General features: G+C 51.0%; 1 protein-coding gene across 2 annotated transcripts in view; it reads right to left on the bottom strand.

Annotated features, from left to right (window-relative positions):
• The window catches only part of PRICKLE2 (prickle planar cell polarity protein 2), a 109007-nt gene extending 92285 nt beyond the window's left edge, over positions 1–16722 (bottom strand). Inside the window, exons 1-2 of one of the 2 annotated variants that reach the window (XM_075513924.1) lie at positions 16609–16722; positions 16182–16267 (exon numbers count right to left, since the gene is read on the bottom strand). In XM_075513924.1, coding sequence (XP_075370039.1) covers positions 16182–16267; positions 16609–16650 — 128 coding nt within the window. In that variant the 5' untranslated portion in view covers positions 16651–16722. Of the gene's footprint in view, positions 1–16181; positions 16268–16438; positions 16549–16608 lie in introns of those variants that run through there. The other variant, XM_075513926.1, reaches the window with a different exon arrangement.
• Positions 16723–20507: the final 3785 nt, after the last annotated feature.

The following is a 20507-nucleotide window of genomic DNA, read 5'->3' as shown; positions in this document are numbered from 1 at the left end:
TAATTAAATGCTACATTTTTACCGCCTCGTCCTGAATTGAGAGAGAGCAGCAGAGAAAAATCTGTCCTCAAACAAAATTTACATTTCTAAAGCACCTTTTTCTGTGCAAGCACCTTGGGGCTACTGCATAAAATCATCCTGAGCTGCCTTAAGATGTATCAGTGCAGACATCAAAGCAGCTCTAATACCGAGCCTCACGCAGACCCGCAGACAGCTGAGATCACTGCGTTCACAAGCAAGAAATAAAACAGCTCCTGCCAAAACCAACCACTGATCCCCTCAAAAGGTGGCCGTGGGGAAAGCAAGAGTGACAGCCAAACTCCAGCAGTAAAACCCAACCGTCACCTTGGAGAAAGCTTGCGGGAAGGGGCCCGGTAGCCAAAAGCATGGCGGTCCGCACAGCGCTTCATCCAGCCACACAGCCTGGTTTTTTTTGAGCATCACTATCCACGAGAAGAGACACCGTCATGTTCCCACGAAGCTGAAGGGGAGCTGAGCATCCCCAGCGAGGAGGAGAGCTCAGCACAGCCAGTCCCCAGAGCTGGCAATGACCAAGCCATCTCCAAAGGTAACCCCCCTCGACCGTAAAGACTTCCAGTGACTGGGAAATGTAATGCTATTTCTTTAAAATCTGGACCCTTCTCTTAGAGTTGCTTGCAGTCGGGGTCACCCCAACCCTGGCTCAGTGAAGGGCCACACACCGGCACGCATCATCATTTTGCAGAGAGGACACAGTCCGAAATTTGTCTCTGTTCAGCATTTAGGAGCTGAGAAATTGGATTTGAAGCCAAATTTTAATTGCAGTTTGGAAATTGGGATTGTGCCCTATTTTAAAGTCTGGGTGCAGCAGAAACCGCTCTCAGGAACTGTCAAATCAAAAAGACATGGATCTCATAAGATTAGCTGAGCTCTGCAGCTTTGCCCTTTGGGGCCAAGATAGAAGAATGATATCAAATTTTTATCAGCTAAGAAATTCAAGCCCTAGCTTGAACACCACCACATCTCTGCAGTCCATTGGAATAAATTCAAACTGCACAAGGAGAATACTAAAAAGATTTCGTTAAAAATCTCACAGGTCGGGTAGCACCAAGGTCGAAGCTGCAGACACTCCTTTGCACAGACGGATAAAAAGTTGAATTGGCAGCAAGGTCCCTGTTTTCTGCTTTCCTGCAACTCCCCGCCTGTCCCTTCAATGACATGAAGGGGTTCAGCCTCCAAGGATGTTCTGCCTCGTTTGTTGCCTCCCCATCCTACGGGCTTCGGGGCAGCACCGGGAGATGAGATCTCGCAGCTATGGACGGTGCACGAAACCCACCCAAGCTGGCAGGGCACCCGAGCTCCCTGCACCGCAGCCCCCTCCGAGCCCTTTAAACAGCTTGGGGGGGGATTTAAATCATTCATCAACCTTGTGCTTGCCCTCTGCGCTGGGCTGAAATTTCACTCATTGGGTTACCATGGTTAGCAATGCTGCGTGTGCGTGCACCGTCCCGCTGCTGCAAACTCATCAATCGCTCAAATCCAAAGGGCTTAACTTTTCCTGGATCACACAAAAGGCATTTCCCAGCGAGAACACTGTCAAGCCAAATTTTGGCCTTCTAGCTGCAGTTGTTCCCACCGAAGAGCATTAAGAAGATGTAAAGCTGTATTTTACCTTGCCTAAAATGCCCCACAAAAGCCAGATGGTTTTTGTTCGAAGGCTGTCATCACAGGTCTCGCACTGAAGATCACTTTCCAGGTCCCTGGGAAATTCACAGCACATCTCCCAGTGACTTCCCCGGGGCCAGGATTTCACCCCAAGCTTGGAAGAGCTCAGGCCAAAAAGAAAGCTTAGACAGTTACTGCGTGCGCTGGAAGAGAGCGGCTGGAGCAGAAAGCCAGCATTTAACAGCGCTAGCAGCCCTGCAAAATTTTACAAGACACAACCCTTGCATTAGAGGATCCGTTTCTTTCTTCATAAAATATATTGGGCTTTTCCACAAACTCCTTTTATTGGTCCATTTGGCTACTTGCTCCTTTTATGAACTACTCAAGTTCCCGGATCATCTGGAAAAGCCCAGGAAGACGGCCGATCTGAACCACGAGGATGTGCCAGCCATTGGAAACAGCCTTCTCTGCTACCGTGGCTTGGGCACCGTGCGAGGAAGCACAGAAGAGAAACGCCAGCAGACGGGGCAGCTGGATTTCATCACCTGAAAGGAAGCACGCAGCATCTTTTTAACACATTTCTGCTTACTGTCTACAAGGTTTTGGATAGAAGTACCCCAAAACCAGGTAGCTTTCACCTCAGCCCAAAATCCACTTGGCAGCAAACAAGCAGTTAAGACTGGGAAATTTTTTTTACCAGCCTCCTATACCTCCTTCCATGGGGGTCCTTTAATGGCTACAGTTAAGGAGCAATCTTGCATGGAGGTCCACAAGCTAACATAACAACATATTTTAACTGTGTATTTAAGTAGTTTCATTTCTATTGACATTGGCTAAGGTGAGTCCTAAGGCTCGCCCGTCTGCAGCACAAGGCTGGGCTGCCTACGAGCGCAGCCTTTCGAGCTACGCATTGCCAAATCGCCTTTAATGACGACAAGCTCCTGCAAAACATTTCATAGCCATCATTTCCCGAGGAGCCAGGTGCCTGAAGCACTCGGTGTGCTAAGTCCAGTGCTTTGCGGCACGGTCAGCGCTGAAAAAAGACCAGTGAAGCCTTACAAGAGAGGAAAAGCTGAGCAGCATGAGCAGAAGTGTGCCTGGCTCTGCACGTCTGCTCCCGCCCAAAAACCTGGAGCTGGTGGGGCAGAACCGGGGTCCTGCAGTCCAGGCTGTGGTGTTGCATCTTGCTTTTGCTCTTGGTCCCACTCCCAGAGCTGCCAGAGTTCGTTCCCAGTAGCGTTCTCCCAGTCCCTCCCAGCGCACCGGCCCAGGCAGGAGCAGCTCGCTGGCGGCGGCAGCACCGGGCTGTTCTCGCGGCTCCAAAACGTGCAATGCAGGAATCGCCGTAACGGGACAAAACAGCCCTTCCCGGAGCCCAGCTCCAGCGAGACCTCCAGAAAAGCAATTATCCAGGCACATCAATATAACAGCATTTTTATCCTAGTGAGAAGGTGCTTTACAGCACGCACGCCAGCTTGTACCCTTGAAATTAGTCACGTATTTCATGTCTTAGCTGTACCAAGCTCTTGTGAAATAACCAGGCAAGGGTGAACGCTTGCAACAATCCTGTGGAGAGGCTGCTTTAAGCTCTATAACAAGGAGCTCTGCTGCCCTCCCAAATAGCAGGGGCTATTTTAAGAAAACCTTACTATTGTAATCTTGGATTACTCCCTACCACCCAAATCCATTTCATCTTAATTAGCACCCATTATTATAAAGCCCCTCCAACATTTCCATATTTCTCTGATCATTACAGCCCACAGATACTCAGTAACAAAATCCACCCAGCTGTGTATTTTGCATAAACTGGTTATTGAACCACATGCTCTTTCACTCTTGTTACCAGCCCCATATTTTACACAACAATGTTGACACTTCCAGCCCCTTGCAGGAGCGGTGCTTTGAGAGATTTAGATTAAGCCCAATCCAAGCAGCTCACTGGCGGAGACAGAGGAAATCTGAATTCCTCTCGAATTAATGACTAAAATCTGAAAATTCAGCACGGCATCTTACGGTTTCACCAGGAAACACGTTGCCCAAAACGCAGCACAAAATCCAGCTGCCCTGAACATTTTACCAGTGCCACAGCGAAGCCAAAAGCTGAGCACAGACTTGGCACTGGAGTTCTTTATTCCCTCCTAAAAGAAACACAAGGTGCACTAAGAGCTCAGTGAGAAACACATCTTGGTAGTGTCTGTGCAATTAGCTACAGGGGAAAAAATAAAAAGAAGAAAGTCCATTTCTGTGGGAAAAACCTTATTGCGCAAGGTGAGGCCCCAGTCTCCGTGACTGGCTCTGGACAATTAAGCACGTGTCCCCGTACCTGCGGGACGGGGTCCCTCACTAGCAAGCAGGAGCTTCATCTTCCAACTAACCGTACTGCAGCCAGCCTCCAGCCCTGCCGCCTTGCCCCCGGGGCCAGGGCTGCTTCCTGCTCCATCCACCAAACTCAGTATTTTAAGTTTCCTTAACAGCCGATAACTTCTAAGGCGGGGATAAGAATCATCTCGGGGGCTTTCGCAAGAGCCCTGCAACTCCAACCAGCTTTGGTGCTGCTGGGAATGAGACCAGAGCACTGCAAACTCCGGCACAAAACCCCCCAGCGCCCAGACGTGCTGCTGCTTTGCTAGAAGGACGGACTCACAATTCTGCATATCCCAATATTATCTGTCTTTTAAGGCCTTTCCTTGACTTGGGGTAGTTCCCAGCGTCATAAGATGTCTCCAGACTCCGTCTGTGCAAGGAAGATGAAGACTGCAACCCTTCACTAGTCGGGGCCTCTTCGTTTTCCCCTCTCAGCATGCTTCAATCCCCTCCGAAGCTCAGCGTAACACCAGGCTGAGCATTAATCAACACAACATGCGCTGCATCCAACTTCAGCAACCGCTACCAATATTTAAGTTTTATATTATGTGCTAGGATTATTTTTATATATATGCCACCCTGTGTCTTTTTATATACACACTCACACCCATATATAAGCAAACACACAGAGAGTATTTCATTTCTGCAAAATATCATTTAAGCACAGGGATTTTTTTCCCTTCAGGCAGCCCCGAGCAGCAGCCTCCCAGCACAGCGATGCCGGCTGCCCTCTGCTGTACGCGCAGACAAACGCTTCTTTGTTTAAAGGGAAGATTTACTATTTTCTAAAATACTTACAACTTTACTTCGGACAAAATATTGATTAAAATCACATTTAATCATTCTGAGCGCAACACGCAATACTAATGCCCCAAGATTTCTCCTGTCAGACTGAAAGATTCATGGCTCCTAGAGGTTGCATCAGCAGAAAGTAAATAGTCTGGGCTGGAACTACACAGAGTACAGTGTGAAAATGTTTTATTTATACCTTTGAAACTAGCAAAGGGAAATCAGAACAAACAATGTAGCTTTATTATTCAGGCATTTATCAGATCGCCTTCACACTTCAGCAGATCGCACATCTATTAGAGGTACAAGCTGAAACTATCACATGGCAACATGAAATCATTTTTCTTTTGCAAAGCAGCATTGTTCCTGCTACTGGAAGGAAAGATAATACTAAAACATATTCAAATATATGTATTTGAAAGCTCTACATCTTGTAATAAACTATGCACTTGATATTAAAAATCCGAGCTACACTGCACAAACCCGACTTCAGAATATTAACTTTTATTGTCTTCTCACGTCCCAGCTCTCCTCAAATCTGACATTTAAAGGGGCTGCATTTCCAGCACATGGCCTTTATGGCACCGAACACAGACTTAATACGGCATAGGCGCAGCTCTGTGATGAGCGTTGCCATTTGTTTGGCAGGCGAGAAGAGAGAGGGAATCAGCCTTGTCCCTGCTCCACTGCCGCTTCTTCAAATGTTGTGCAATCTTAAGCAAAAGCCCGACTTCTGTAGCGTTGTGGGTTTTGCAAAAACAGGGATCAAATCATCCGCAAAGAGTCAGGGCAGGTTACGAGACAAGAAGCCCAGCAGCATCTCTGCAAAGGGGTCCACCTCCACCCAAGGCAGACAGGTCAAAGACCGACCAGGTCTTCCCCCACGGAGCAAACCCTGCCACGACGAGCACCCGACGGCTTGGGGAGGACGGAGCAGCGCCGCGTGGTACGCAAACATCAAAATCCCAGTTATTGGCATCACCATGTATTTTTTCCCCTCTGCTTCACGCTCCCACAGAAGGAGATGTCTTTTTTTAACCTGTCTCTGTGCGACACCTCGGCTCTGCAAGCGGGGCCCATCTGCTCCGCAAAGCTACGCGGGCACACCTCCACACTGCCCTCGGAGGGTGGGAGGGGGTCGGTGGGGTCGGAGCACCCATGGGTGCAGTCTCCAGAGATGCCCAGGCCCCCGGGTGCTTCCACGCAGCTGCCCCGTCCCTGTCGGTCCACAAGCTGGTTGCCGACCAGCACGGCCACACCGGCACAACTGGTTCCCCATCCCTTCCAGTGACTCACTACAAAACCTCTCGATTTCCAGCATTTGTATTCGCTTCACGGCTTGGATTTCCTAGAGGAGGCAGCACCCAGGAAAACAAGCCTCCTCTTACGCCCTCCTGTAAATGTGTCCACATGAAGCTGATCAAAAATATTCCAGTTTATTTTTTTAAATGAAATCTTTTACCAGCATTTTTTCACAACAAAATGTTGGGTTTTTTTTATAACTTTTCATCTTGCTATTCTCAGGGATTCTTGTCCTAGATTCCCCATCTTGGTTGAAGGCCAAGCATCACTAGCTGAGCCAGAGGGAATATAAAAGCATCTTTCTAAGACGCTATAGAAAGGAAGAAGAATTGGACCCTGGGAGCCAATTCACTTTCATGCCTTGGGTATTTAAGGATCAAACATGCATTTGTGAGCTGACACAAGGTAAAAAGGTGGCTTTGAGACTTTACAGCGTCTAAAGAAGCCTCTGAAAGCATCTTTTCACCAACTAGAGTGCAAGAGAAAACCAGGAGCAGCAATGCATCCCGGAGCGTGGCTGCGAAGCCCCTGGGGACAGCCGGTGGCGGGGACAGCCGGTGGCGGGGACAGCCCGGCTCACCGGTCACTGCTGGTGGCACCACAGGCGCGGAGCACTTGCAACCGCTGCTCCGCTTGCAAAGCAAACAGCTGAAGGCAAGGAAACAGGAACCACCCAAGACACGCTGGGGAGGTTTCCTATGGTTACTGCTGCCATGGAAATACTTTTTGTTGGCTTGATCTAAATAATATCTGGCTCCTCGGCCGCAGTACGCTTCCCGCAAGGTTGGGCTGGATCCTCAGACCTGCACCCTGCTACCGGGGTGCGACCGCATCGAGCACCGGCCGCCTCCGAGCTGGCCCAGGAGCATCTCACACCCAAGCTGCTCGGGGCTTTCCTCCCGGCTCCCCCAGGGCCCGTGGCTTGGTTTCAAGGAGAAGAGGAGGAGGAGGAAAGAAAGTGGAGGGGGGAAAAAGACATCTTTTACTAATTGCTCACAGCTGTGGCCAAGCAGCTCCCATTTCGGCTGCCAGGAGCTGCAGCCAGCGGGGAGCACGCTGGGGCGAGCGTTCCTGCTCTCCCCGATGGGCTCCAGAGCGAGAGAAACCCCTCGCAGGGAGAGGGACTCTCCTCCACCCATCCCCAGGCTCTGCATAGGGATTTCAATAATTATATTTATATACTCTCCTTATCAGCGAGAGCAGCCATTATGTCTTTTATCACCGCAGCGGCAGCATCTGCACGAGGGCAATTGATAGGGGATGAAATATTTGCTGCAATGGCTGAGTACAAAGTGCCTCCCTCCACGGTAAGAATAATAATTGTAATACTTAGCTCTCAAAGTGTTAAGCTCTGGCATCAGGGCCCTGCAGAGAGCAAAGAGCCACACACAGGGGAAGAAACAGCCTCTCCAGCAGCAGAGGGGAGCACCTTGAATTTTATATATGCCTCTCGGCCCTAGCATCAGTGAACCTGAGAAAGGCTCTGGCCATCGGCCGCCTCGGGGCTGCACTGATGCATGCCCGGAGCTCGGGAGGACACGACGGCGCATGAGAAAAAGGCTCTTTACAGCCATGCTCACGAGGCTTACCCCGAAATTAGTTTTCCTCGCATCAGACAATTCTGCTAATGTTACAAATTCCTCCGACGTTAGATAGTGACCGCAGAGATGCTGCGCACGCAGGGAAGAGTCCCCAGCCCTGCTTTCCCCTGCCACGGCTGGGAGATAATTCATAGGAGAAAAAAGCAGATATCCAAATGAGCATCATGAATTGCAAAACCATCTGCCAGAGGTCTCAGCTGATACTATCGGCCGTCCTTAAGCTCGGTGATAAACTTACAAGCCAGACAATGAAAACGCAATTGATTATCTGAAGCGTGACTCACTGGTGTAATAAGGATGGATTACTGGGCGGGGGGGGGGGGGGTGGGGGGTGGGAGGGGGGGAACTGTCTTTGAAAAAAAAAAAAATAAAAGACTGCAGATTGACTTTTTAAAGGCAAACAGAAAGGGAACAAAACCCAAGAAAAACTCTTGAAAGCACTGAACAGCCCTCTAGAGCGGAGAGCAACAAAGAAGAGGGCAGTGCTCGGCAGGCGTCAGCCGAATAGCTGCACCCCGGCCCCCTCCAGCTGAGAATCTCGGGTACCAGCCTTTACCCACCCAGTTCGGCTTTTTTTCCAAAGTGGTGGCCAGGAGCTTCTTCTCTCATGTCGCACCACGCTCATGATAAAGGCCTGTTGCAAACCCTCTACGAAAGGGGTAGGAGTTTTCCCTCCCCACCGAACACGTGGGGCCGAACACCCCGGCCGGGCGATCGCAGCCGCAGGCAGCACCGCCGGGGCTCCGGGGGGTCGGTGGGACGCATCCTGTGGGAAAACGGACTCTGCACGCTGCTGTGGGACCAGCAAGGAGGACCGAGAGGGCTGCGGCCGCGGCAGGGCAGCAAAACCCAGTATGCGATGGGGATGCCGAGGGCAGGGATGACAGCCCGGCTTGGCATGCCACTGGACCGATGCGACCCTTTATCCCCCACCTCCTCCCTCTCCTTGCACCAGCTCAGCAGAGGGTTCAACGACTGATTTAACCCACTACCCCGGGCTTGGAGGAATGCACGAGGAGCGCAGGACCTTCTGCATCCAGCAGCGCTGAGCTGTTAAATCAGTTCACCCCCATCCTGCTAAATCACACCCCATACAGCACCCAAATCCATAACCACAGCCTCCAGCACTGACAGCTGTTTGCTTGAAGGACGTCCCCACTGCAAGCTAACCCATCCCGCTTCCGAGTTTTGCATGTCTGTCTTGGGCAATTCCAACCCAAAAGGCTCCGGTGCACGGCAGCACAGCCCCACGGCCGAGGAGCCGGGAAAGTGCTTGTGGCCGTCGTCGTTCTGCCTTCAGGATGGCAAAGCCCACTCCCTCACCCCAGGCAGATAACATTTCACTCTTTGCATACCAAGAAGCAGCTGTAGTCATTTTTCCAAAAACTTAGTGCGAGAAAAAGAAAAAAAAGCCACCAACTTTTAAAAAAAGATTTGTTTAGTCTAGGAGTAAAATATCAGGTAAAGTTAGAATTCAGCGTTTGTCCGCTCTGCCCCCTCCGTCATCAGTGTCATTCACAATCACTCCAGAAACAGAATAAACCCCCCTAACCAGCCCAAAACCCACAACAGCTTATTAGTGGTTTTTCACCCCATTCATAAAACTAGAATTGCACAAGGCTGCTTCAAAACAGACAGAAAACGTACCCATGCTGCACTTTCTCTAGGAGAAATTCTGCTTTTTTGGCTTTTTCCAGCAGCTCAGCTGCGATGGAGCGGGGCAGAGCCCGGCAGCAGAGCAACTCCAGCTACAGCAGCTGCAGACTAGGGCTCTGTGTTCAGCTGAAATTCAATCAAGAAGTGTCTCAAACTCCTTTGAGTTCTTGCAATACAATCCGGAGTGGCTTGTAAAGGACTTCAAACAGGCTCCCCAGGCTTGCCCGGATACAAGTACATACCTCACCTGCTCTTTTGTACATAGCATACAAAAAATTAAAGAATTTATTTTAGGCATTTTGCCAGGGACAACACTGCCTCCAATATTGTAATGCTCTGTTAAAGCGGATATCGTGTCTCCCAGCCAACACAAACAGGATACCTTATCAGTCTCGGCTGTTTTAAGTGCTGTTTCAGCAGCAGGGCATGAAGATGTGGAAGGGACAGGCCAAAAAATTGGTTGGGAGTCCCTTAAATGCAACTGTGCGCTCAACAGTTCATATAAAGGCGGACTGTTCCAGGGCAGGACAAAGCTGAAAACCTCATGGGGATCCCTACCCTCAAACCCACCCAAACTCCCACCCTGCTGGCCCGGCTGCCCCTCAGCAGAGACGCGGCGGGAACGGTGGCAGCAGCAGGAGCCATCACTAGTTACCCTGCTCTTTCCCTACTGCCACAGGGGTTGAAAACTCAAAGAAAAAGCAGACCCTGATTTTTCAAACACTTACACAAGTGCTTAATCTCACAGGTGTAGGTGAATAGGACAGCTGAAGTCATTTATGCCAAGCAAAGCGCATGCTCCAGCATCCTCCCGAGCTGAGCTTCTGCACGCGCAGCAGCCGCCCATCCCAAAGCACCCTGGGCACAGAGGCTGAGGGACGCTGACTTTGTCAGTGAGCAACCTGGCAGGGAATGACTTCTTCTTTCTGGACTGCTTGTGACCAAAAAAAAAAAAAAATTAAAAAAAGCTAACGATACCAATCCATTTGTGAAAGGCTTTAAAATAAGCAGACAAAACCAACCTTTGATTTTTTTGCATCCCCTCCACCAGGACAACAGCATCCTCGGGAGACAGGTGACTCCTGCCCACCCCTGGGGACAGGCACAGGTCCCCTGGGGACAGCAGCCTGCTTGTCCCCTCTGTGGTCCCTCAGGGACTCACCTCCGGAGCAGCAGGGCGGACCGCACCGGGATGCACCGCACCAGCCAAGTTTTTTGCCTATTGCAGCAGGTTCCCCGTTGCAAAAAGAAAAACGTGATAAAACCCACTGGGCCCAGTGCAGTTCACCACAGCAGCGATGCAAGCATAAGCCCATTCAAGATAAGGTATTGCTATTCTCACATCTCCAAAGCCTTTCAAATAAACATGCGAGGTAGTGTGGAAGATCTGAATCCTAAAGGAGAGAGAGGCACAAAGCATGTTATTCATGAAAGGGAAAAGCTGGGCGCGTGTGTGTGAAAGATACATAACCTACAAAAAATGCTGAAAACATATGGAAGTAATAATCTGTACTTTTTTTTTTTTTTTGGAAAGTAGAAACAAATGCTTCAGAATTCAGCGTTATTTGTTCACGTGCTGTGTTACAAATATTATTGTTTCTGCTCTCTGGATGAGGCACTAGGCATCAGACCGGAGACCCAAACGCACCCCGGGACGCGTATGCGTGCCTGCTGGGACGTCCCTGCTGCGGGCAGGGCCAGCGCCAGGCGAACAAAGGTTGAGGCTGCAAACACACAGAGTTTCTCCTTGCACGGACAGTCCCGTCTGCTGCTCACCACACACGAGCAGATAACGTCCAGAGCACGGGGAACTGGACAAATACACGAAGAAAATAAACATCCACTGCCACTAGCAACTCCATGCCTACAGTCAACAAGGCAGAGACGGGAGTTGCAAAGAGACCTACCCACCATCACCCAGCAACCTCAAATCTCTCTGGGCTTCTGGTCAACCACCTCATTTCCCAGGTCACCATCTCACAACACACATCTCCTCTTTTTCCTCGTCCATCAGCTTAGCCTTGCCCATAGGTTTTTGTGATCCAGTGGTCAGTCGCAACCCTTTGGGCTGATCCTGTATCATCTGGGATCTCCAGGTGGTCTCTCCTGGGAAGCTGGGAAGTTTGTTCTTGCAGATGTTCCCAGATCTGACGAGGCCAGATATGATCAGACTTCTGCGAGACTGGCCACAGTAGATTATGGTGAGATGCCGAGTTACGGAAGCAAATAAATGCTCGAAACACTTGCATGCACCAAAACTTCACTTGTTAATATGGAATATTACTGAATATTAAGTCAACAGTCACATAAATACTGGAAGGTAAGGGCCAGGCATTACGTGCTGCACACACACTGCTGCTATTAAGACCATGAAGTGTAACAGGGATGCATGAAGAGAAGCAGATCTCTTCCCCACCAAAACGTGATTTTGAGGGACAAAGATTACACAGCATATGCAAGAAAAAAATAGACTCCAGGAAAAGATGTAAAACACAATCTCACACTGAAACGAAAAACCCAGTAAGCCAGTCTTTGTCTTTATGTCATGTTTATTACTGTTATTTAAATGCTTCTGCAAACGAGAAGAATAACTATGGCAACAAAGACTTCTCCAAAGGTTTTCAGACACTATTTTTAAAATTATCTTATCTGTCACAGCATCTGAACGCCTTCCCTCCGAAATCAGCTGCACGCCACTGCCTCTGCAGGCTTTGCAAACCAGGTGGTACATCCCCTCTCCTCAAAGCAGAGCTCAAACGCAGTCTTGAGATTTAGGTGTCCTGCATCTATGGTTTAGCTGGTATTTTTGGAGCAGAAGGTAGAGAGCGGGGAACAGCAAGGTCTGTTGAACTGCAAGAGTATCGTTTTTTTGCAAGGCTTTCTCAAGGAGCAAACAAACCATGCCTCTGTGTGCTAAACACATGCCAATCTCCCAACGCGAAGGATCCGCTATTTTAAATACAGTACTAAGGCTGTAATTTTACTTCGCCCAGAGTAAATCCGAAATTAGTTCTTCACAGTAGGCTTAACAGCAGCAAAAGCCACTCGCTCCCTTCCCGGAGCTGCCAACCATTTGTCACCTTTCAGGTTTGCATATTCACACTAATTGCACCAGGACTAGGTTATAAATTCCCTTCCCTTCCCTCCTCCCGGACCACCTCCCTCGCAGGCTTTTCTCTGCAAGACATTATGCAAAAGACACTCCTAATGGCCATTCATTCACCAAACTCCAGTGACAGCTTTATTTAATGCCAAAGCTTGTTAACAAGCTGAATGGCACACAGTTTAATGTAATGCAGATCTGATTAGAAAACAGCAACCGGGCTCCTAAGGAGTTAGGAGATTTTTATTGAATTTGATTTCACTTTTTCCACACAAAGCCACCTTTCAAGTATCGACCTGTATTAATGAGGATTTTGTTATATACACCCAATTTCCATCCTCCAGACCGCAGCCCACACAGATGAACTTTTCAGTCCTTACGTACTTTACTGACAACCTACCATAAAAGAAAGTGATGCGATTAGAGGAAGGAGTCATTTTTCTGTTCAGGCCATGAGAAATTGGGGGTTATACCGGTTATAGTTTGATAGCCGCGTCCTCGCAGACTTTACACCCAAGGATGATGGAACTCAATCTTCAGTCTTTTCAGACAAACCACTTACTTTCTCCTCTTTGGGGCTAAATGATTTAAAGCTGAAAATTGAATTTCTGCCTTACAACAAGAGGCAGAGGGCTGTGGCACGCAGGAGGTCTGAGAGCGTCGAGGGGTAAGACGCAGGCAGTGGGCTCCAGTTTAACTGTGTCTGTAACATGGGGTGTTTTCAATTCCTGGCTTCCACCAAAACAGTATTAAATATGCCGACACTTTTACAGGATAATTCACCCTTGAATTTCCTTGAATTTCAGATTATAATTTCAGAGCAAAATTAAGAAGATTCAAAAACAAACTCTAAAACCAGTGACATTTTTTAATTACTTAGCAATCCCCTTTCATCTTCTTTTTGCACATCACCTACAGTACAGAGACCGGTTTTATTTTGAAAAGAAAACAAGTTCTGCAGAATGCAACTTATTTTTGAGTGGTTTCCCTGGCTCAGGAAGTATGCATTTGCTTCCAGGAATGATAAATTCAACCAACACTCAAAGCCATCTCCCCATCTGAGAAAAGTGGCTTTTAGGGGAACGTTCGGGCACAGAAATCTTTGGCGTCTAAAAAAGCAATTTGCCTGCTCAATGGAGTAGCTGCACAGATCACACCTAAAATCACAGGTAACTAGAAAATGCACAGTCTGGCATAATTACGTATATGACAATGCCTGTATCAGCAATGGTTTCAGTGCCTGTAAGCTTATAAATTCTTTTCCTTCTCCCTAAAGCATATCACCAGTTCCCATCTTTGAAGCAAAAAAGTTCCATTTACATTTATCAGCAAAACTCTGCTATTAAAGGATTATAAAAAGGCTTACAAATCTCTAGTGGTTAATTGATCCGGGTTTGTATCCTCAATCTGAGGATTTCCATCCAAACCCTTGTTTTCTTCCAATCTCCCTCTGCACATTAACATGTCGGTGAGCATCCCCAGCAGGAGCTGGCTGCAGAGGGCACGGGCTCCTGAGCGTATTTTCAACCTACAAAACTACTATTAATAATTTGCCTGCTTACATGTCCCTGGCATTAATAGACCACTGGCTGGCAAAAAAATGAATGTGCTTACTCTCTATTGTGTTCTGGCAAGTAGGTTGCTTTTATTTAATTGCCTAATTACTCTTATATCAAGGCAATTAAACGTGAATGTGTGTGCAGGAGCGCTCTCAGCTTGTCCAGTCCCCGGTGTAAGGTAACTTGGTGTAAGGTCTAACTTGGCATTGCCTGCCCGCACACCGGAGCACAAAAGCTGCAGTGCCCCTGGGAGCTGACCCCCACCCGTACCCACAGGGCCCCATCCTTCTCCTGCCCTGGGGGAGGTAACCCCTTCCTTCCCGAGAAAAGGCTGCTGGCACCATCCATGTGGTTATAGCCAAAATCCTTGCCAGTGTCCGGGGTCCCTCAGAAAAGGGCAGCCAGGAGACAGCTACGGGTGGCCCTGGCAGGCTGGAGCCTCCCGCTCCACCTCCTCCTGCACGCAGGGTTTTGCGGGATCCGGCGCAAGGGGCACAGCGTGCCGGTGCAGGGGGCACAGCCTGAACAGAGCCGCGACAACACCTCTCACCTGACGCTCCCCAAGAAGCTGGGTGCCTCTTCTGCTGGGCCGCTGGGCCTCCGATGGGATGCTATCAAAATTCACCTAATTTTTCAAAAGCCGCTGGACAGTGCACCCTCTGACATAACAAAACTCAAACCACAGCGCCTCGTAAGTCCTTGGAGCAGAGGAGAAATAGCTTTGCTGACCACCTCTTTTCTTCTCACCCTACAGTTGAAAGTTCCCCTTGACACTTTTAAGCATCACGAAGCGCCTCTGCGACAGCGCCTGCTACCCCAAACTTCAGCTGCAAGGAAACCTGGGACAGCTCGGGAAAGCATTTATAAGCCCTGAAAAGAAGATAACTCAGGGGTGACCTTATAAATCTTTATTAATGCACACGTGGCAGATTCAGGTTATGGGGAGGGTGTCAGGAGACCACAGCTCCTGCAGCCCAGGAGAAGGAGACACCTTCACCTTCTGAAGGTCTGAGGTAGGACATGGTGCACTCGGATGTGCCACTGGCACCTGCGGAGGACCAGGCTGGAGGACCAGGCTGGAGGACCAGGGCGAGCCCCACCCGCCACCACGCATCGCTCTGGGCAGGCCTCAGCCCATGGACCCCGTCCCACCACACCTCGGAGCAAATGCCACCCGGAACGATTATTTGCCAGGCTGAAGCTTACGATACAACTCTATGTGAATAAACCAATCCCCCTCCTCGCTCTGAACCCATGCTTTAATCTGCTGAGACGCAGCTCCAAGAAGCAGGGCAGAAGCCAGGAGGAGCACCAAGCATGGCAGATGCTGGAGAAAAGGGTATAGCCTATAAAATAAGGTTAAAAGGTCGCCAAGGGCTCCCTGGCCTACTGAGTCTGTGCACCAGCTCCCAGAGCCCACAGCCCAGATTTAATATCGCCAAGTCCCACATCACCCATGAGCAGGAACTCATTTCTAGACAGCACGACGTGGGGAGGGGAGAAGGGCTAATCCAGCACGAGGCCAGGGCTCGCTGTGCCTCATAGGCGCCAGCACTGTCTGTTTTATAAAGAGACGCAACAGAAATAGCCAAAAAATACTTGTTCATTCTTACACACACCCCATCCATTTTAATAGCTAAATCCCTGCTTGGCATCGCTGAGAGGGGATAAACCCATCGTGGGGTCATAGGGGGAGCCAGGAGTTTCACGCAGCGGTGAGGTGCAAACCCCCCAGACCCCCTTCTGCCCCGATCCCCCTCTTCCCAGCCCATCCCAGCCTGCCCAGGCTGTCCCCGCCGGGCGAGGGCAGCTTCAGCCCCTGGCACGACCCGGGGCAGCGGGACGAGCCCCTGACCACAGCAGGGAGCGGACCGGCTGCGAGGTGGTAATTAGCAAACCAGTTACCCCAGTCCCAGGTCTGTATCCTGCACGGCACAGACACACCTGGGCGCTGCTCGGCGAGGCTGAAAAACCCACCCGTGTCTCGAGAACCACCAGCCAGGGTGGGCGACGCTTTCAGACCAACGCGAGTGCTCCCCAAAAAAGCCCCACCTGCACCCTGAACGCGCACAGAGCTGGGAGGGAGCCACAAAACCCTGCGAAGAGGGAGAGCCATCGGGGTCCCACTGCCCTCGGGGGGACGGGGGTCTCGCCGGGCCTTACCTCCACTTGTGCAGGGCGAAGCCGGGGCACTGGTCCCCGCAGGTGGTGCAGGGCTGGCCCCGCTCCGGCTCCCCCGACGCCGTCAGCTGCAACAAACCGCAGAGGTCAGCCCCAGCCCCCCAGCTGCGGGACAGGGGGGTGCCTGGGGGAGCGGGGCACGCCCGGGGGAAAGGGGGTACCTGTGGGGAAAGGGGGTGCGCGCACGGCCGGGAGAAGGGCCGGGGAGGGAGCACGGCGGGGCTGGAGGGGGGACGCACCCGCAGGAAGGGCGCTTGGGGCAGCGGGGGGACACACGCACCGCGCCGGGGGCGCAGCCGGGCGGCGGGACGGAGCCACGGGCTGGAGCGGGGCGGGGCGGGGGCGCGCACCCCGCCGGGACGGGACGGGGACGGGACGGGGGGCGAAGGGAGACCCCCCCGGCACTCACCGACCGCCCGGAGAGCCGCTTGCGGGAGCCGCGGCCGAACATGGCAGCGCCGCGCTCCGCGGAGCCGAGCGCAGCCCAGCCCGAGTGCGCGGCAGCAGCCGCCCCGGCCCGGCCCGCCCCCCCGGCGGCCGCCCCTCCGCCGCGCCGCGCTCCCGCCCCCTCACCCCGCCCCTCGGCCCGGCAGGCACCGCCCCGGGAGAGCCCGGCCGCCCTCCCGCCCCGGCTCGGCGCGGGCCGGCGGCTCCTGCCGCCCAGCCGCACCGCAGCGCCTGCCGTCATCACTCCGCTCCAGAGTTAACGACCCTCCCCGGGCCCTTCGCGGCACCGGCTGTTGTCCCGCCGCACTCGGGAGCGCGGCGCTCGGCCAGCTGTGCCCGGCAGCGCGGGGCACGCGTAACTCTCCGGAGCACGAGTGTTCATAAAAACCCTGAGCTCCAAAAGAGCAGAGATGGGATTCTGCAGCGCTGAAGGGGCGCGCGCTGAAGTTGCAGCTCTGAGCACGTCGCAGCCTGCGCTGCACGGGGGGCCTGTGCTGGCATAAGCAAAGGCCGGGAGCAAACAGCCCGGGTTCCTGCTGGGCTTCTGTTCCCCTCCTCACAGAGAACAGATTTAGTCCACAGACACTGGCAGGGTGCAGGAGAAACACAGTCATGTGAAATATGTTTGCAGCCTGAGACGCAAAGCACCTGTTACACCCCCGGAGCTCACGGTGCTCCCAGAGCTACACGTGGGCCAGTGGGGCCAGGAGCCGTGGGGCCAGGAGCCGTGGGGCAGCCCGTGCATCAGTCTGCTCTTCGCATTTATACAATGCGCTACAAAGGGATCCCCACGGCCAACAACCGGCCCGTACCCCTGGGGGTTTGCAATCAAACAGCACATCTGGCATAAGGCAGAGCAAAATGAAACACGGGGAGCAGCAAACACGCTTTGTGGAGCACGGGGGTCCTCGGAAACTTGTCCCCAGTGGGGAAGGAGCAGCTTCGCCATTAGCATTTCACAGCTTCACCCTGTGGTTGTGGTTGTTCGCAGATCCTGTCATCTCCTTCCCCTCCTTCCCTGCCTCTTTGTTCCTTTGCCTTTCTGCCTCACGGCTGGTTAAAACTGTAACGCTTTGATAATTTTTTTTCGTTTAATCAGTTCTCATTTTTGTCAATTTTCACTTGTATCTTCTGAAATGGGGCCAGGAGCTGTGTGGTTGCCTTTTGAAGAGTCTCAGGCAAAAAGTTTCAGGGAGATTTTCACTCTTTCCTCCCATAAATGTTGGGCTTTCTTAAAAAAAAAAAAAACCAAACACAGAATTTTATCATGGAGAAAATTTTCTTTTTCATGGGCTTTCTTCATGTCAGTGGGAAAATACTGACATCCATCCCTGCTCTGTTTTCCTGTGGTTGCTATTTTTACCCTTCCAAAACCCTCCAGCTTCCCTCCATTGCTCCCTTCTGCCAAATTTCCTCATCATTTTCCTTCTCAGTTTCTCTTCCAGTTTGCAGCTCATACGAATGCATGAATATGTTAGAACCTCTCAAGGGGGGAGGCGATCCCTTCAAATACATACGTGTTTCATCACATGGTGGGCAACTGCTTGCAGGCTGGGGTTTGACCTCGTATTAAAACATCCCTACCTATATGTGTCTAATATCGGATACAGCAATATCAGGGTGCTGAGTTACTGTTATCTCTACTGAAGGTCAACGGGATTTCAGGGAACGAGCATCGTGCAAGAGAGGGCCTGAAATTCTCCAGCACCTTGGGTGTCTTGCATAAGATTCAGAATATTTAAAACTCCAATTAAAACTGCCGAAATAAAAGCATTATTGGATACGGGATTTATAACAAGACTCAACGTGCTGTGGGAAATGCTTTAAAGGTGACCTGCAAATCCTTTTTAATTGCTTTGCTGTTGCAAGAGATGCTGTGTGCCCTCAATAGCAGGCCTGGTGAGGACATCTGCTTAAGTTTAAAACAGCAAAAGTAAGTCAAAGTTGGAGGGTAAATTCCTTGGAGGTGTGGCTGTGCTGAATCACGGCTCCAGTCTTCTGATGAAGAGGCAGGTCCTAAATAGCTTCTTAAAACAAGGCAAGTTGGTCCCCTCTCTGCATCCCAAGCTGTCCATGGGGCCACCAAACTTGCCTGCCACCCTACACGTCTTGTATCCTCCAGCCCCATTTCAGTAGATACTGCAAATGCTGGTGGGCGACTCCTCATACACAGGCAGAAGGCAGGGAAGGCTCTGAGCATCAAGACTTGCACCAGCATGTTCAAAAGGAGAGGGAAGAGGAGGGCTCAGCCTGGGAGTGCAGAAGATGCAGATAAGAGGGGTGCTCACTGCTTCTGCCCTGGCGTGCCTGCAGGGCAATCTGGGGAAATGACGTACACCCAGAGCCATAAAAATATTCAGGTACCAAAGACCCCGATGGAGTCAGGTCCTCAGTGACTCCCAGGCATCTAAATATCTCACGGGGACAGCAGTTTCCCTCTGTCCCAAGACATCCACGATAAATGAAGGGCTAATCAGGAGGACTTGATCCACATTTTAGGGATGCTCAGACGCTGCATCTACATAAGGAAACAGCCAGGCCAGAAAATCATCTCTGGGATGTATTTGGGAAAGGGAGGGGAGACATTATCTCACTGGCCTGAACGCTCCTCTTCTCTTTCCTCCCCCAGAAAAGCTGCCAAGAGTAAAGATCTCTCAGGAAATAAACTCCCACTCCCTTGTTCTCACCATGTTCAAAGGGGATGATGCACACATCCTGGCATGGCTGGGCGGGCAGGGGACAGCAACAGAGCTCCAGCCCTACCTGTGCTACCACGAGAGGTACTTTCAAAGGGGGGTCTTTATATTTTTGTTTTTATAAACATGTAGATCTTCCTCTCGAGAGGAGACAGACTCAGCTTGGAGGTGGGGTGTCAGATACTGCTGTCAAATAGGCTCAGAAACAGAGACACATGGATAATATATGCCAGACAGTTTGTCTGACAAATTATTGTTTCTGCTGTCACTTAAATTGTTCCGTACGTCATCTTCCCCTCCCATTTCTGTTTCAACCAAACCTGCCTAGAGATGACACTTCTTCCAGCCCTTCTCATGACTAAACCAGTTTAAATCCCAGTTTTCTCTGTTTGTGCGCCGTAAGAAGGACCCCATTCCCTTTTGAAGTTATGGGTGGCCGAGAGGAGGGAAATGACAGAATTGTCCTTCTTTTCCTGCTCCCTGTTGTACCTCATATTACAGAAATAATTATGATTAAAATCAGAGAGCTCAGGGAAAGGTAAAATGCAGCTCCTGCGTTAGTTCCCACTAATGGGTGCAGGGGCTGACGTGGGATCCGTGCAGGAAAGCAGCCCTGGATGCGGGGCAGGCGTTGCAGTGGCCACAGTGTACCCAGGCTGCATTAGCCCTCATGGCTCAGCAGGCCTGGTCACAAGTCCTGCAGAGCATCTTAGTCCAACATGCACATTGTGCTATGCCTCCTGGTCAGATAAATGCACTTCTTCAAGCAAATTCAGCCTCTGGCAGCAGAAGGTGGAGAGAAGAAACCCACGTTGCTGCAGAGCTGTTCTGCTTGCCTGGTCCTAGCTGCCCAACCTCGCAGCTGTGCCGGGTCTCACCTTGTATCGTGCCCCACCGCTGCCTGTGGAGGAAAGGAGATGCCGTTAGGGCTCTGCCATGTGGGGACAACTTGTGCCACCAAAGACCACGGACTCTCTGCCTCCAGCTCTGGCCCAGCGCTTCTGGATGGGAGTTAGCTGGCAGACACAACACTTCTGCATACAGAGCCAGGAAAATTTAGTAGTCTTTCCAGGAAAGTGCCCCCAGCTCTTCGATCCTGCAAACCATGCCTCACGTTAGGAAATCAGCTCCAAAATACCTGCAGAAAGCTCTTAGCATCTCTCCT

Source organism: Mycteria americana, chromosome 11 (assembly GCF_035582795.1).
Source record: "Mycteria americana isolate JAX WOST 10 ecotype Jacksonville Zoo and Gardens chromosome 11, USCA_MyAme_1.0, whole genome shotgun sequence".
Lineage (NCBI taxonomy): Eukaryota > Metazoa > Chordata > Aves > Ciconiiformes > Ciconiidae > Mycteria > Mycteria americana.
Note: the sequence above shows the minus strand (reverse complement) of the source record. Positions and strands in the feature narration are given on the sequence as shown.